Source organism: Vitis vinifera, chromosome 7 (assembly GCF_030704535.1).
Source record: "Vitis vinifera cultivar Pinot Noir 40024 chromosome 7, ASM3070453v1".
Taxonomy (NCBI): domain Eukaryota; kingdom Viridiplantae; phylum Streptophyta; class Magnoliopsida; order Vitales; family Vitaceae; genus Vitis; species Vitis vinifera.
In genome coordinates this window covers 28,597,932-28,616,330 of record NC_081811.1, presented here as the reverse complement: position 1 = coordinate 28,616,330, position 18,399 = coordinate 28,597,932, and the positions used below count along the sequence as shown (strand labels likewise).

At 29.9% G+C, this 18,399-nt stretch overlaps 1 protein-coding gene across 1 annotated transcript; it reads right to left on the bottom strand.

Moving 5' to 3' along the window:
• Window positions 1–7,745: 7,745 nt before the first annotated feature.
• On the bottom strand, window positions 7,746–10,477 carry LOC100247547 (probable WRKY transcription factor 13). Its single transcript, XM_002278988.4, has 3 exons — window positions 9,938–10,477; window positions 9,622–9,843; window positions 7,746–8,187 (listed from the first exon to the last, which is right to left on the bottom strand). The coding sequence occupies exons 1-3, from the start codon at window positions 10,222–10,224 to the stop codon at window positions 8,016–8,018; spliced, it is 681 nt and encodes a 226-aa protein (XP_002279024.1). The 5' UTR covers window positions 10,225–10,477; the 3' UTR covers window positions 7,746–8,015.
• Between the last annotated feature and the right edge of the window lie 7,922 nt (window positions 10,478–18,399).

The following is an 18,399-nucleotide window of genomic DNA, read 5'->3' as shown; positions in this document are numbered from 1 at the left end:
TAACTTATATAAATATTTTTAATTTGATAAAAATATTATATGATGAATAATTTTCAATAGTTATTTATTATTTAAGATTTTTATAATAATTAATTACAATAGTTAATTAACACGACAATTTTACGTTTCGATGCTAATTAAATATTAGATAATCATTTTCAAACTCTGATCAAATCAACTATTGCATGACATCGCTAGCATATTAGTTGGCAACCAAATTAAAATTTAGGGTACTCGATGTACTCAATCATACACCGAAATCGCTTTGACCCTAATTTAATCATAGACTATATAATTAAAAAGTTGTTCAGGGTTTTAAATCAAGTTGTAACCCATGACATGTGACAAGTCAAGACAAAAATCATATATAATTTCATTGATTATGAGATGATTTTGTGATTATATTAATTTGGGATTGATTTAGCTTGGTTGGCAAGGAAGAAAAGGAGAAAGAAAAAGGGAGAAAAAGAACAACCTCTCTTTTTTTGAATGATCTAAAGATTCAAAGTTGAGTGGAGGCAGTTAAGCCAAACAAATGAAGGAGGACAACATGTACAAAGACTGTACGGCTATATTTATGGGAACCTATTTAAGACGGTGTGATCTCAAAAATCAAATCAAAATTTAATATTTATTTATTGTATGAATTTGATGAACTTTTTGGGCACGGCCAGTCATTATTACTCCTTTTTTAATTTTTTTAACTAATCTTTATGTTTTTGTTCATGACATGTATGGAAGGCTATGTTTGGTTGGTACAAATGTTGAAGGAAATGCAAAGGAAAACCAAATTGAGAGAAAAAATAAAAAATAAATTTAAAGTTTATAAATTATTTTGATATATTATTTTATTTTATTTTTTATTTAACTTTTTTTTATATAAAGATTAAAAATTTAATTTTTTTTAATAATTTTAATTATATTTGACTTTCTTTTCTATATTTCTTAACAAAATCAAATATATGAAAAAAATTATTTTTCTTAATATTTTTTTTCCTAATACTTTTCAGGAACTAAACATAATCAAAAAAATTTTCAAAAATTTATTTTTCTTAAATTCAAAAGAGATATAAATTATTTTTAAAATTTTTTGCTCATTTTTTCCCCATTTTTCTTAAGGCTATGTTTGTTTCCACAAAATTTGAAGAAAAATGTGAAAAAAATAAAATAAAAAAAATGAAGGAAAATAAAAAATTTTAAATTAATAAATTATTTTTATATATTATTTTTTTTATATAAATATTAAATAATTTAAATATATATAAGCTTGTTAATAATTTTAATTTTTTTTTAATTTTATCTTTTATACTAAAAATAAACATTAAAAGAAAAAAAAATAGTATTTTTTTTATAGCTTTTCGTAACCAACATAGCTTAAGAAATAAATGAAGCTTGTCTGTTTATCCCATCGTCGAAGATGATGGGAACAGTGGAAAGATGAAGCAAGCAGCTATCAATTATTTACTATTTATTGGCTAATTATTTAATTATAATATTTTGAAATAATAATTAATTTTGTGGTGCAAAAACTCTGAGTGGCAGCTATCGCTAATACGCGCAGGGTGGGTAACACATGGGCCAATGCTCTCCCTGTTATTGTCTGAGGGGCTACCCTACAACGTCGCCTTCCGTAATACACTGCGGTGGCTTTCTGGTCCCTCCTTAATTGACCTTAAACACTCTAGTTTCCTTAGCAAGCCTTCCCTTCAAACCCCCCTCCTTCGTACTCTTTCTCCACCTTATCCTCTTTTATTTATTTTATTTTTTCATACCTCTATTTTATAAATATTTATATAAATTACAGAAAAATAACTTTTCGACCTCATATATTTATATTAACATACGTACAAATTATAATAAAATATTAAATAAAACCTATTAAAACAAATAGTCAAATCCCATCTAAGCATATCCGATGGTCCAAAATAATTTTTTTGGTACCTATCCGCATGATCATAGAATTGTAATATATAAATTTTATTAAAATCAACGATCATTTTTTATTTGATAAATTATAACTATAGCTCATTTTTTTAGTAATTATATTTAATTAACGGCACATGACGAAAATATATATATTGTAATAATAATATGTAGGAATCAATATAATTAAGGGAAATTTTTTATAATTAGATTTAATTAATTTAATAATACATGAAAAACCGGATCTATAAAATAAATTTATTTTTTCTTACACGTAGGATATTCAATAAAAAATGGGAAAAAAAATCTAGGGATGGATCAATGACAGCTTGCAGTGTGGGTTTTTTTCAAAATCCAGGTTTAATGAATGGGAGATGGTGGTGGTGACAGTGCGTTTTTTTGTTTGTTTTTTTTTTAATTTGGGTGAAATGTTTATCCACGTGTACGGCCAGTGGTTGTCATTGTCGTAAAAAGCAGTCACAGGTGGTTGAGGGAGGTCCTTCCACTGGTGACATGGGCCAGGTCGTACGGGATCGGTGCCCGTTTTGGGGTGCGTGGGGCCCACGCGCCCAAGTTTCCGTCGTGAATGTAGGCGTACTGCGCACCCACGCGTACGTAAGACAGCCTCCATTCCAGATGAGGTCCTGCTTTCTTCACCGGCTGCCACGTCATCGTGGGCCTAACTTTTATGAAAGAAAGAAATAAAAAATATCGACGTGAGACGCCCGTGGGTCCCACTCACATTCTTGGGAAAGCCAAGCACTCCCCCACTCCCATACCATAAATCAGCTAATTTGATTACTTTCTGAAAACTTTTCACTTTTGTATTTGTAAAAAAAAAAAATTCTTATTATTTAGAATAGTGTAATTACTAAAAATAAAATAAAATAAAATTACATTTACCCGTAACAATGAGTATTTAAAAAGAAAATGAGATGAATTATGACAACATATGATATCATTTCTCATGTTCAATATCACTATCATTTGGGTGATCCCTTTTTAAGCTTAAAACTAGTGGTTTCATACTTCGACATTATGCTTATAACTAAAATCCGAAAAACCTTAGTATGAACTCTTCTAAAAAAAATTAATTACTAAAATAAATAATATGATCATAGTATTAAAAAAAATTATAATATGATCAACTATTAAAATAATAAAGTACACATTCATAGTTTCTAATTCAGTCCAAAGTATGGTCACTCCTACCATCAATTGCATGTGTTTTTATTAGACTCCTTTTTATTTTTTTCAATCAAATGATTTTTTTAGAAAACACATTCATATCAAATATTTTAACCTCTTCAAAAGTAAAGAAAAGGACATTCAAATCCTCTTTCAATAAAATTGTACATAATGTCAAAAAAAAAAGAAAAAGAAAAGAGTACATGTGAGAGCTGACGTGGATTTCTCTACCATCCCAAAGTTGACCATCACTAGAGTTGAAAATAATCTTACAAGCATCATTAAATATTCACATTCATGTGCCATCTATTATTAAATGTGAGTAAATACTTGGTGAAAGACAGAGGAGCATATTTTTCATTAAAATATTACAAAAATCCAACTGTCCATGTGTGGCCTACAACTACAAGTATGTTATTTGGTGGAATTCAATGAACAATGAGTTCACTGGGGAGTAATTAAAAAATTAAGGGCAAAAAGAGAAGACACGTGCCAAGCACAATGGAGGCGCTGCACACGTGTGATCCTGACCGGATAAGGCTCGGGCAGGGGACAATGCACGGGCAGTGTATGGGGGCAAGTGGGGCAGAAGAAATAATTGAAAACTTCCCCTCGGGGCAGCTCAGCATCTGCCCACGTGCGATAGCTCAGAAGTGGACCCATCGCTACACGACAAAAAAACCCACACTTTGTTTTTTTCCTATTATTTTATTGTGTTTCTCACAACTCTGCATCGCACACTATCCAGTTTTTTAAATCACGCGCTCGATTTACGCGCCTTTTTTTAATGCTTAATTAATTGGAATTATTGATTTTTTTTTTTTTTTTTTTTTTTGTGTATGTGTGTTTAAAATTCCAAAGCAGTCACGCTTCGGTTTTTACTAGTCCCTAACCGTCACGCGCCCTGCTTTCATAACCGCCTCCGGATTCGATTCGGTGTGCTTATAAACACCGAGTCTCCGGTGTGAGCGCTTCGGTTTGTGCCAGCTGGCTAAATCTTAGCTTTCACTTAAATGAAATAAAGCTTAAGTTTTGAGCACTCGCTTCTAATTAAATCAACAGAAAAAAATAAAAAACATGCCTCAAATCAATTTTGGGTAGAGAGGGGGAAAACTTGGGTGTGAGTGGGATATACATTAGACTGTGAAGAAATTATTATGGAAAATGGTAGGGTTTTAGAACTTTAATGGTGGATGGTGGTAGACCTAGAAATCAGGGTTTGGACGTGCGGGTCACGAGGGACCACGTGGTGGCTTTCCGATGACCAGAGAGTGTATCGAACAAAGCTCTCTTCTACTCGGTCTTCACTTTCTTTTCGAGGATGACCCTTCTTTTTATATTTTTAATAAAATAATTTACACCCCTTTTAAATATTTTATTTTAAAAAAATTTGGAACTATATGAGTAATAATTTATGAAGATTAATTTCGAGATTAGTAGCCCTCACGTGCTATTGTTTTTGTTTAAAAAGCGAGGACAATCCACTTTTGAAACTTTGTCTGCTAACCATGGTTCATCTGGAGGGTAATTTGGTAATAAAAGGTAATGATGGTGGGCTTCATTGGAACACAACGAAATTCAGTTCAATTTATGCAAACATACCCCTCCTTTTTACTGTGTTCCTGAGAAAGCCCAAGTCACAGTCCAAGCCCAAGCCCAAGTCCAAGCCCAGGCCCAGGCCCAGGCCCAGGCCCAAGTCAGGATCGGATTCAAATCAGTCCAATGCGAAACCAACCCGATCCGAAATCGGGTTCGTTTTTGTATGATAATTACATTGCTGTCAATTTTTGTCCCAGACAGAGACATTCTGGAGGTGATCCGTATCTAAAATTATTTGAGGAACAGGAAGTTCACATGGAAGGCAAGTTGGGGTTCTATTATTACATGCCCTATGAATTTCAAGATACATTTGGAAGTAGTAAAACAGTAGTAGCCATGTGAGTCTAGTCTAATATATGCAGCGAATGTAGAAATTCTAAGACGAAGCTAGGCATAGATATAATGAACGAATGAATGGTTTCAAATGAGGGGAAATTATTTAATTTTATTGATTTTATAAAAATATAAAAATAAAAATAAATATAAATCCCGAGCCTTGAAACAATTTTTAGGTTGCCTAAATACCATCTAGAATTAATTTATTATTACGTGGACATTAGAAAGGAAAGAAAATGCCAATATAAATCCTAAGCTTTAAAAACAACTTCATATCTATTACCTACCTAGATATGTACCGTGTTTTATTTGGCGCCTTTCAATTATTCTTGGAATTTATATACATTTGTATATCTTTTATAAATTTATATGCTTTGTTTGGATTGACTTTTTAAAAAAAGATTTTTTTTTTTTTTTTGTCTTTTTTTAAACTCAATTTGATGCTTATTTGGGTGATTTTGTAAAAAGCCAAGAAAATGACACTTCTTTTGGCTTGAAGTCTTATTTTTTTCGCCTACATTTGCTAATTATCTTTAACAATTTTCACTTTTGACAAATTTTTTATAAAAAGTAGTATTTTCATAATTTATTATCAAGATAAATTATTTCTTTTAACAAATTTTAGATGTTTTTAATCATCTCTTATAAAGTGTTCTAAATAATAATTAAAAAGATGAAAAATACTTTAAAAATATTTACATTATGTATAAGTGTAGATTACTTTTGTAAATAATAAATCTAGAAAATCGTTTTTCATATTTAATTTCTCAAATGGAGTTTTTTTTGGAGAACCGTTTTCACTTATTTTCAAAAAATAAAATTTTATTTGCAAACTCAAATATTAAAAAAACAAAATTTTCCTATCTATTTTCTATGAATAAAAAAACTTCTACACTTGCTAAGTTTTCAAAGTATTTTTCATCTTTTCAATTATTAATCAGAATACCCTATAAAAAAAATCACTCAAAACACGTCATATTTGTTTTAAAAAACAACTTGTTTATAAAACAAATTTTGAAAAGCCTATCTATTTTTTATAGTAAACATGTTTTGTAAGTTAAAAAACGGTTAGCAAACAGGATGTTAATCTTGGTTCGATTCTCTTGACCCACCTACAAAATTTGTAGACCTCACTCAACAATAGCAATTGTGAGCAGTGGAGTTGACCTAATGAATGACAAGCTACTAAAGAAGGACCCTTTTTTTTTTAGAGTTGGTTTGGATTTTCTTGAGCCCAGGGGACATATGCTGAGGGTAGCAATGAAGAACAATATGCACCATAAGATGATGATGGCTTATTGAGAAAGAGTATGGACCCAGGAAAATGAAGGGGGGCAGGCTAAAGTGGCAGCCCATGAGGGTGGCCATGGCTAGATAAGATACATATGGTACTACAAGACAATGGAAATAATTCAAAATTTCAGGAAATTGTTGGAAAATATCTGGAATTTGAAGACTGATTTTGAGCCAAAAAAAAAAAAGATTGTTTTATAGCTTCTAGCATCTTAAGAGATATTGTGATTACGCCCACGAACCTTAAAAGAGAAAGTTAAATATAATTAAAATTAGTAATAAATAAATATATATTTAAATTATTTAGTTAAATAAGTAAAATAAGTTTAAGGTATATATATATATCGATTTTAAATTTATTTTTTATTTACCGATAATTATGGTTTGGAGGAAGACTCAATTGTTAAGTCGGGTTGGTTTGAATTGATGAATAAATTACTTATAATTGATTCTAATTTAATTAAAATCGACTGACTTAGTTTGATTATTGAATTAGTTATACACCGACTCAAGTAATTGTATTGTTCCCTTGCTTAACTCCCAAAAGTTCACATTAAAAAGACAATGGTTTTTTCAAAACTAATTAAAAAACATCAAAGTATTAATTCTTGGGCTCTGTTCTAATTTCAATATATTGGAATTGGCCCAAGTCAAAGCCAGGCCAGGCCCATAAATGAGAGACGCCCGCCCATTCAGTTTGGGCCTGTATGGGAATGACAGCAGAAAAGAGCTATGTTTTCACATTTTTTAAAGTCATTTATTTTCAAAAAGATATTTTTTTTGAAAGCAAAATTTCAAAAAAAAAAAATTCATAATATAAAATAATTCCCATTTCCATTACAAAATACCATTAAAATGCAAAAAATTGCACACTATATTTTACTTTAGTCATTTTATTTTTGTAAAAGAAAATAGAAAAATAAAAAAAATTATTTTCCAAATTAAATTAATTAGCATAAAATTGCCAACATTGTACCCATTGTAATTTAATCATGATATATAAATTTTGGAGCTCCGTTTCATGAGAAACATGGGCCTTTTGGTACTCAACAAGACTGGTATATCACATCTACTAAAACTAAAAAATTGAACAGCAATATTGCTACATAAAAAGGAGACAACACCCTCATTTTTAGGCCTATTATGCATATCATCATCTTGGAGGTGAGTGAGCAAAAACAATGCCCTAACCCTAATTCATTAGCCAATTTAATTAATTCGATCTTACGACCATGCAGAAACCTGTGTTTTTGGTAAACATTTGCCCGAACCTGGTCACTCTAACCCTCTTTGTGAGGAGGCACCTCTTGTCCTGAAGTTACAGAAATATTCCAACATTGGCCAGGGAAAAACCCGAAGAATCGTTCGAATCACTTTGATTAAGATCACTAATCAATCAAAGACAATGATCCAAAGATTACTGAAACCAATCTATTATAAAACAAAATTGTAATCGTTTATTTACTAAGCAGCAACAAACAAGGGCATGTTACACACATCACTGTTTTATTTTTGTGCCACTAATGATCAACATTATCATCAAAGGTTGCAGGACATACATCAAGCTAGCTATGCTAAGCTAATTAAGCTAATCTCAGGCATAAGCTCGGGGGAATCTATATCGATCGACCGATAAAGCTGTGATCAGTACTTTGGTCTTAATTAGCTTTAGCTTACTACCAAAAGAAATTATTGAGATGGGATGGAGCTTGCGACTCTTCTAAATCGTGGGAGGGCGAATGAATGTGTCGACCTTCATACGTCGTTATCACCATCCTTGGATCCTCCGCTAGTCGCTCGACTCGTTTCTTTACGCGACAATTGTCTTGTGTACAACGATAGTAACTCCTGCATGCATGTAGAAGAAGAAAAATTATTGTATTGTTATGGATACCAAATGAGTATCTTGAGATGAAATAACGCCAAGCAGAAGAAAAAGATACTCCTACAGGGAGAAAACACCATGAAAAATGTTCTAAAGAATCATTGTGAAGTTGAAAATTATGTAATCTTGCATGGACTATGAAACAGTGCCATTGATTACATTTGGGAAAAAGCCAGAAACTTGGGGAACAGCGGTCTAAGGACAAAAGTATGCCCTCAAATTGGACTTTTTTTTCCCCTTGAACCCATAAAGTATGTTTCTTTCTCTCCCAATCTGCAGTTCTTCTTGTTCTCAGTTTTGTGGTATTTTGCCAAGTACCCAGTATGAAATAAACTATTTTCAGCCCGAAACCGTCAAATTCAAGCAAAATCAAAGACTAAATCTATGGTTAAACCCTAACCCAATGCATGATGATGAAAAACATGGTTCGGCATGGATTTCTTCTTCAAAAGATTGGCAAATTCAGTAGAGTACTCAAGACAAATTGTCAAACTAGCCAAGTTATTCAAGGGTTAATGCACACCAGACCTTAAAAGTAATGTTTCAACTGCGAAACTATTTGAAAAAGGGAAAAATCCCAATCCCAATCCCATTCTCAAACTTGGGTTTTATCTCTTTTTGGCTTCAACCCATTTTGAAGGGTACTGCAGAAAGGGTTCTTCATGCCAAAACTCATTTATTCAACACCATATGTAGAGGTAATACTATATATGCATGGCATTGAATATATAGGTCTACACTTTATATGTGTATTGCATGCCTCAACACTTACAGGAAAGGCCCTAAAAAGCTAGAAAGTAAGCTCTTTCTCAACCCATGTAAAAAATGAGGATCCTCATTATAGTTCAATGTCTGTTTACAGATGTTTCCCAGCTGGAAATGTAGAGAGAGAATGTGTATATGGACAGAGAGATGGGGAGAGATCTTTTCTCTTTATAGGGGTGTGTGTGAGTGAACTTTGTACATTGTAAGCTTCTCATCATGGAAGTTGTCTAATCATTTTTTTTTTGGGTATATTTTTAACTTCTCTGATGTTTGTAATCATTTTCCTTTTTCTCACTCATTTTGTCCTTAAATATTTCTCTGTGGTATCAACTTTCTGCCTGTGGATCCTGTAATTAATCTTCTTTCAATATTACACTACATACATATGGAGATCAATTGCTGCATATTGTTTGATCTTTCATTGTGATAAACCCATAATGATTTCTTCTTTTTGGTCATCCTCCTACAATATTTTTTTCCTCATTCATGATTAATTCAAAGATGATGCCCATAAAAATATGCTAAAGCCCGTTAATGATGCCAACAAAATTAACAATATGGAGAGAGAGATTGAAGTTTGAAAACTGAGTATAATGAAACTTTTTGTTGGAGAATTGAGTAGAATATCTAACCTGGGATGCTGGGTATTTTTTACAACTTTCTGGCCATACTTTCTCCATTTGTAACCGTCATCAAGAACATCCACCTCACTCATGGTCTTGAAGCAAAACCTAGGCTCTCTCACCTTTCTTCTGGCTTTTATCTTCTTCATCTTCATTGCAGAGACACCCAGGTGGTCATCTCCACCGATACTTCTCTTGCTGCTCAAGCACTCATTCACCTCTCCCCAAGCCCTGATCAAGAGAGAGAGAGAGAGATCAGCATGTAAACCCTTGAAATGAAAAAATTAGTTGTTGCCAAAGGTGGATGTGTGTGTGGTGTTTTTACCAGAGATTTGCAGTTGATCTTTGCAAGGAGAGGAGTTGGGCTCCTCCCAAATGAGGAGTGATGTCTTCTCTTTGCTTTGTTGGTGCAGAAGAGAGGAGGGCTTCAGTGAGAGAAGAAGGAGCATCAGCTGCAAGTGAAGGGGGTATGTTGAAGGCTTTTAGGGATTGTTGGCAACCAACTTGTGGAAAACTCAAGTTGGGATGAAAAGAATAGAAACCCAGTTGTGAGGGCATCTCTTGATCCTCAAACAAGCCTTGGTTGAGCATGGCTTGAGAAGTAGTAGACATCTCTCTCCCTTTCCCTCTCCCTATCTTTCTCTCCCCCTCTCTCCCTCTTCCTGTCTCTTGTGAAGGGTGTAGAAGATCAAAGACAAAGCTGTTTGGTTTCCTTTAAAGGAGAGGTGTGAAACTGTGCCCTCTCTCTCTCTCTTCCTCTACACCAAGGATGATATCTATATGACCATGTATATGTAAAAGAAGTCTAGATTAAAAGAACAAGAAAGATTTTCTCTCAAACTTCTAGGGTACAGGAAGAAGAGGAGAATAAAACTAGGTACTATTGGATATGAAAGTAACCCAATACCTATAAGAAGTATGACTTTCCACTTTCCCCTTTTAACTACTCTCTCCCACTCTCAATAAAATTAAATTAGAAAACACCCCAAATTTCAAAAATAAAAAACAAAAAGTGATGCATGATGTTCTTTATTTTCATATCCAAATTGCTTTAAAACATGGAAAAAAATCAGGTAAAGAGTTAACCAAATATATTAATCAAAAATCATAATTCGAAAATAATATTAAGTTATTAATTTGATTCAAAAACTTTACGTAAATTTTTAAACTCTATATCTACAACATTTTAAAATCAATCAACCTGTCATTTCTACATGTTATAAATAAATCTAAAAATAACACAAAACAATTCTTAGCCATGGATGAGAAAAAATGGTGCAATTTGGAAGGAACTGCATGGAAAAAAAATGGTCACCATAAAGTGAATCCAACAAGGGTGAAAGAAGAGAACAGATGAGTGCACAATAATAGAACAAAAATCTCACAAATAAAAAAAATAAATAAATAAATAAAGGTGAAAAAATTTATGATTAACCCACAAACCTTACAAAAAGGGAATAAAGGGTAACAGTACAATACACATATCTATCATTTTCTAGGGTTTCTCTTTTGTATATCATTATTATTTTTCCTAGGGTTTCTTTCTTTCTTTCTTTTGGGCTCCCCCCTAAAAGAAAAATAATATCAGATGCAATGATGATAAATCTTGGGTGCAAATCTCTCCTCCTCTGCATCGGCGGTGAAGATATCATTATGATTGATGAAAGAGGCCCTATTTGACTTTTGGCAGAAAAAAAAGCCTCTCACCTTTTCTCTCTACTCTTTCCCTTCTTTTTTTTTTTCTTTTTTTCTTTTTAATTAATCACTCTTTTCTTATATATATAAATATCTATACTTACTTCAAAGCTCCCCCACTCCCACATCTCCTACCCACCATTTCTCAAATTCCAAACCCACCCCATAATAATATTGTTATCATCCCTTCAATTACACATAATCATCCCTCTAACTTTCTAGCTTCTTTTTGTAAAGAATTTTTCTTGGTGGGTCATGGGTTTTTCTTTTTTTTTCTTTTTTTTTAAAAAAATTGTTTTTATTTTCTTTTTTGTCATGTGGGTTGTTAGTAAATTTGCATAATTTTAGGCATTGTGTGGGGTGATCTTTTTGTTCAATTAATAATTGTTGTGGTGATGGTATTGGTCACTTAGGTGAAATGATTAATTTCATGGTTGATACAAAAGGAATCTTACTTATGAAATGGTGGTTATTGTTGTATGATGAAGAATTAGTTTGAAAGGAAAATTGTGGGGTGGTCCATTTGTGGCAAAAATTCATGAAACAAGTAGGAGCAATAGGACAAAATTTGAAACTCAAAGCCTAACAATCTGATTTGGATTAGCTTTTTCGACTAAAAACATAATGGTTTTTAATTTAATAAAAATTTTAAATAATTAATATTTAATGAAACTTTTATATTCTCGATGTTTTTTAATTTAAAAAATTATTGCTTAATTTTATTTTTAATTAAAGTCGTTTATATTCATTTAATTTAAAAATATTTTAAGGAAGATTTTATGCTTCAAAATAAAAGTTGTATCATTGAAAATTTATAGTTATTTTACGTAATTACTAATCTTCATTATCCTTTTTATTCTAAATCAAGGTATTGTTTGAAATTATTTTAAATAAAAAACAATATTTACATCACCCTATTGGTCATAATTTTGGATAATTTGATGTGATTGATGATTGAAAGTATAAAAATATTTATTTATTTATTTATTTATTGTAGAGTCATCACCTTAAATAGTAAAATTCATGTTAAGGTCACTTTCAATCTTATTTAAAATCCAAAGTATATATTGGATTTTAAACTTAATAGCAATATTGAATTACAATTGGGTATTCATTTTTTAATAATTAAAAGTTTTTTTATATTTTAATATTTTAATATTTTAAAATATTAAATTAAATGAAAAATAAAAGAAATTTCATATTTAAAAAAATATATATATAAAATGTTATTGTATAATACAAATTTAAAAATTTATATTTTTGACTTATGAAAACATTAATTTATATTTAATAAAAAAATTATTATATTAGCAGAGTAATGAATTTATTCTTGAGAGAAAAATAAAATAAAATTTGAGAATTAAAATTAAACCTTGGATGTGTAAGGCTAGCGTGGGCATGATGTCACAGTGGTACGTACCACAGGAATAAAATCTTACATCATCTACAGGAAGAAGTAAAATAAAATTAATAAATTATAAAAAAATGTTTATTTTCTGTGTAAGAGTTTGTGGGGGTGGCGAACGACATCATTTCTTTTTGTCTCTGTTTATAGGTGGCCATTATGCCTCTTAGATTAATCCCATTAATCCATTTCCAGCTTTATCAACTTGTTCTCCTCATTTTCTTTTCTTTCCTCCCAAACATGCCCTTTTGGTTCTTGGGGATTTTTTTAATTTTTTTAATTTTTTTAGTATTTTCTCTTTCGGGGTTGGTTTCTTTAACATGGTTATAATGATTGGATTCTGCTTTCCTACACTAAAATAATGTTTGGTTAAATCTTTTTTTTTCTTTTTTTCTTTTTTTCTTTTTCTTTTTTACTAATTGATAGAGATTCCATATCTAAACCCTAATTTAATCTTTCCAAGTCTTTGCTCATGATTAGCTGACTATGGTTGCGGCCCTCCCAAATGCTTTTATCTTGATTTTTACAGGATTTCTTTTGTTGTAATTTCTCCCAAATTTTTTTAAATTATATATACAATTTTTTAAAATTTCATATTTCAAACAAGTATTTTATTAAAATTTATAGTTGATTTAAACAAAAATGACATCATGATGATGAATGAAAATGTATGTTAGATGCCTTATTAAGTCGGTGTTTGTTAAACTATCTCAATAACTTGAAGCGACGTAATAATTTAATTTAAATAATTAAGTAAATTAAATTTATTTAATATTATAACTTAAAAAGAGAAAACAATTTTAAGAAATAAATAAAAATAATTAATTTTTTTTAAGTTTATATATTTATTTTACTTTTTTATCCTTTTCAGTCTTAGTAACCTCCATGATCTTCCATTATCTTTTTTATTACTTCACGACCTCCATTGTCCCTCGACGTCAATTGGTGTTCCATCTCCATTGCTACTTTAACTCTCCTTAGCTTCAAGATCAATATAAAAAACAACCACAGCTTTTGCATTTGTAAGTTGCAATATAATTATTGTTTGATTTTTTAATATTAATTTTAAAATAATTTGTTGTGTATTTATGTATTAGTAAAATATTATGTCATCTCTTTTAATAAATATTTTATAAAATTTTAGGTCCTTATAATACTTTAATATGTATTTTAAAAAGATAAAATAATATTTTATATTAATAAGGTAAATATTAATTATAATTTATAAGGATAAATATGTTAATTTAATGATTTGAAATAAATTTTAAGTTAATTTTATCAAATAATCTAATATATAAATTAAATAATAATTTTTAAATCAACTATTTAATTATAATATAAATCATCAAATAATAAATATTAAGTTTTATCATAATTTTTGTAAAAGTTAAGAATCTTTTACTCTTGTAAATATTTCATAAAATTAAAGTTTGTTTGACAGTGATTTTCGAAAGCATTTCTAATATTTTTAACACTTTAAAATTTTTATATTTTATGTCTTAGAAATACTATAAATATTTTATAGAATTACTACCAAACACACTCTTATAACTCGTTTGGTAATGATTTTTGGAAATGTTTCTAACCTTTATAACATTTGAAATTTTTTATCAATCAAGTGTTAAAAAGGTTGGAAGCGTTTTTTTAGAATCATTATCAAACATACTCTTAATTAAGTTTAAAAATAATTTTGAAAGAATAAAAAACAATACCTAAAGCTTGAAAGTGATTTAGAGCTTATTTTGCAGTAGTTTTATCAATTATTTCTAAGTATTTTAATATTTGAAAAATAAAAAATTTCAAATATTAAAAAAGTTAGAAGTTTTTGTTTAAAGAATTATCAGACATACTCTTAATATGAAATTAGATATTTAATAAACTTTTAAATATTTAAAAAAAATCACTTAAAATCAGTTTGATATTAATTATAAGAAGTGTTTATAACATTTTTAAGGTTTAAAAATTCTTATATTTCAAATATAAAAAAAGTTAACATGCTTCCCAAAATTATCTTTGTAACATATCATTCTTTTAATATAATATATATTTGTTATATTACATAACAAAAATGATATAAAACAATAATTAAATATAAATAAAAAATAATTTTTCTTAAAGGCGTTTTTAATAAACGAGTCAAGAGGTTGTTTTTTTCTTTCTTCTTATGGAATAAAGGTTGGAGAATGAAGCTGCGAGAGAGAAAGAGGAGAGAATGGTAATTTTAGGAAACGCACCAAAAATCGAAGATTTCACCAAACAAGAAGACATGTAACATGGAATTAAATGGGCAGGGGGTTTAAGGCCCATCATTCAATCATCTCAAATTCCATAAGAATCATCAATCATGACTCCACGCTGCCCTTCCTTCCTCTCGCTCTGCATTGTACTCAGATTCCTCTCTCTATATTATCTGTTTTCCAAGATCCCTGCCATCGCCAGAGACATGCCATCCCCAGTAAGCTGTCATGACAAGACCTCTCTCACGGTCCATCTACATACACGCCCACCACCTACTCAAGCAACTGTGTTCACGTGCTGACAATATCACAGACTTAGGCGTTTCCTAAACAGACAACGGACAAACAAACTGCACGCGCGCTGGATGGCGGTGTTCAGTTTTATCCGTATCAGAGAGTGGGAGAGGAGGTTGGGGTGTGTGCACACATTCTCCCTTCTGGCCTTCAGGCCAAAGCATCACATCATAGAATCATGGTCTTTTTTTTTCTTTTTCAATTTAATTTATGTGAAAAATGAAAATGGCTGTTTGTGTACAAGCCCGTGGCAGTGGGTGGTCTGGTGGTGGTGGTGGTCGCCTCTGGTGGTGGTGGTGGTGGTGGTGGACTGGTGGTGGGGGTGGTGACCCCACGGCCTTCAACTCCAATCATGGAATGGGCGTGGTGAGAGTGTCAGCTCCTCCTCTGATAAAACAGAAGGGATCCATGGATTCATGGGTGTGGCCTCCCACACCTTATCCACCCAATTTTCCACCACCTACTCCATTTTCAAACTTATGGGGTCTGATCCAAAACCTACGGCATCGTGTGAAATAATGATTAGTAAAAGAAGTTTTAAAAAATTAAAAACTCCTTTTTGACAAGAAAATTAGTCTATAGATTTGTTTAATTAATTTAATTTTTAAAAAGAGTTTGATATAAAAACCAAAAAAATATTTATTCTCGCAAAAATTAATTTTTAATTTAAATATAATTTTATTTTTATATTTAACGAATATATTACTCTCCGAAATTATGGTTTCTAAATTTAGTTATTGAAATTAAAAAAAATATATTTTTTTAATGTTTAAAAAGTTAATCGCATGAATTGAAAAGGTTGAATGACTCATCGAGAAATAAAAACCCTATTTGGATGATATTCTTAAAAACAATTCTAAAAACCAGTTTCGACTATTCTTAAAATATTTTTAATATTTTGAAATATATTTTAAAAAGCAATATCAATTATTCTTGAAATGCTTTTAATATTTTAAAATAAATATTAGAAAACAAAAAAAATAAAATAAATGAACATTTTCAACTCTCTCTCTCTCTCTATTTTTTTAATATAGATATTTTATTAATCAAATTTATTTTTAAATAAATATTTAGTTATTATTAAATTATCGTAATGCTATCAAATCAATATCTACTGAAAATAAAAATATCATTTAATTGTTTATACCCTGGTTCAATAACCTAGACAATACTCATGGAATCAGCAAGTATTAGTGGAATCATACTTTACTAGCAGAGGCGGAAACATTTACATGGCTTCCTAGAGGGTTGTGAGTGTTGCTTATATATATATATATAATGGTTAGTGGAGTGAGTGCAGTAGGATGGAGAAAGAAGGTAGACATCATTATTTGGCAGTTGACATAGGAGTTGGATTATTAGATATCTATGTACACAAAGTCCAATACTTGGAGAAGAAAACCCCATGCTCCAATAGTCCGATGCCCAGTTGCCGACCAACAATGCTTTATATGGGGGTCTATGTGTTATGTTACAAAACCCCACATCTATATTCCTCCAAAACCATATGATAAAAGAAAGAAAGTCTTTGGCTATTTGAAGCAATTATTTGATTTTTTTTTATAAATAAAAATAGTTTTTATATTTTAAAATCATAATTAGGTAAAGGTTTGTTTTTCAAATTAAATTAGAGAAAAAAAATGTGGTTAGTATTAAATGATCGATATTGTCTTTTAATTAGGCTTTAGAAAATGAGAAGTAAGTTTTCATAGGCATCCTTACAAAAATCATAAAATAAAAACTTGAGTTTAGAAAATCTAAATTTAATATATATATATATATATATATATATATATATAATTAGGATTTTATATATTTTTCAATAAAAAAAAAACATCATCTTTAACTACGTAAATATTATGGGTACAACTTGGATGGATTAATCCTACCCAACTCGATGTTTAGGTAGGTTTGGACAAACATTTTCATTACTCGGGTTGAGTTTGAGTTAAGTTTTATCAATCTGAACTTAATTTCATTACTCGGGTTGAGTTTGAGTTAAGTTTTATTTGAATTTGAATTAAGGTTTGAACCTAAGCTTAACCAGAACTTAATTTAATATTTTTATAATATTTATAATGTTTATTATCCAATATGATAATATTTATTTTCTTTTTAGATTTTTTTAATATTAAATTATAATTATATCATATATATATATATTTTATTCCATACACTTTTTTTTAAAAAAAATATATAGAAGTTTATGTTCATCTTTTTATTTTTTATTATCTTAAATTTTTGTATTATTTATTATTTAAATTTTGGTATAAATATATATATATAAAAAAAAAATTAAAAACCACTATGGATTTTAAATTATACAACCCAATCAATTCGACTAAGTCAAGTATAATCCGATCAACTTAAGTTTAACTTTATCAATTCGAATCTAACTTAATTAACCCGAGCTCAACACAAATTTAGAAAAATGAGGTTGGGTTGAGTACCTTGAGTTAGAGGTAGGGTTAGACTAGACTTGGATTGGTTGTTTTTTAATTTGGATTTAGCTTGGATTGGTCATCAACCCAACCAATCAGTTCAAGTTGCAACCCTAGCTTAATAAATATTATCTTTTAATAATGTAAATAATATCTGATAAACTACCTTTAACTTTAGAGTATGTGAAACTTGATTTTTTTTTTTTTTAAGGTTTTTATTCTATGATTATTTTGAAATGTGTGTATTATTGGATTAGATTTTGACCATCTCATCTGAAAATCAATTAATGTTTAATAAAGATATGTTAAGGTTTTTTTTATGAAATTTGATATCGCATCCTATAAATATGTTCAAAGAGTTATCATTTGGGTGGATCTGTCCCTAGGCTTGACAGCAACATTGTTGCACGCCATCACCCGTAAAAAAACATATTAAGAAAAATACAAAAGGAATGATGAGAGATTGTTGTTAGATTATTTTATAGTAACTTTTTTAACAAATAGTCAGCTTAGATCTAAAAAAAGAAGAAAAAAGTGAATATTCAAATTAATACATTTTATTATATTATTAATTTATTATTATTATTATTATTGATGTGATGGAATCATGGGATGGAAAAAGCTCTTTACAAGAGAGTTACTGTTGTCCACACCCACCGTCGGTTTCGGGGCACTGTTATATTTTCTACGCTTGTAGTCGTTTGAAATCTCTCCC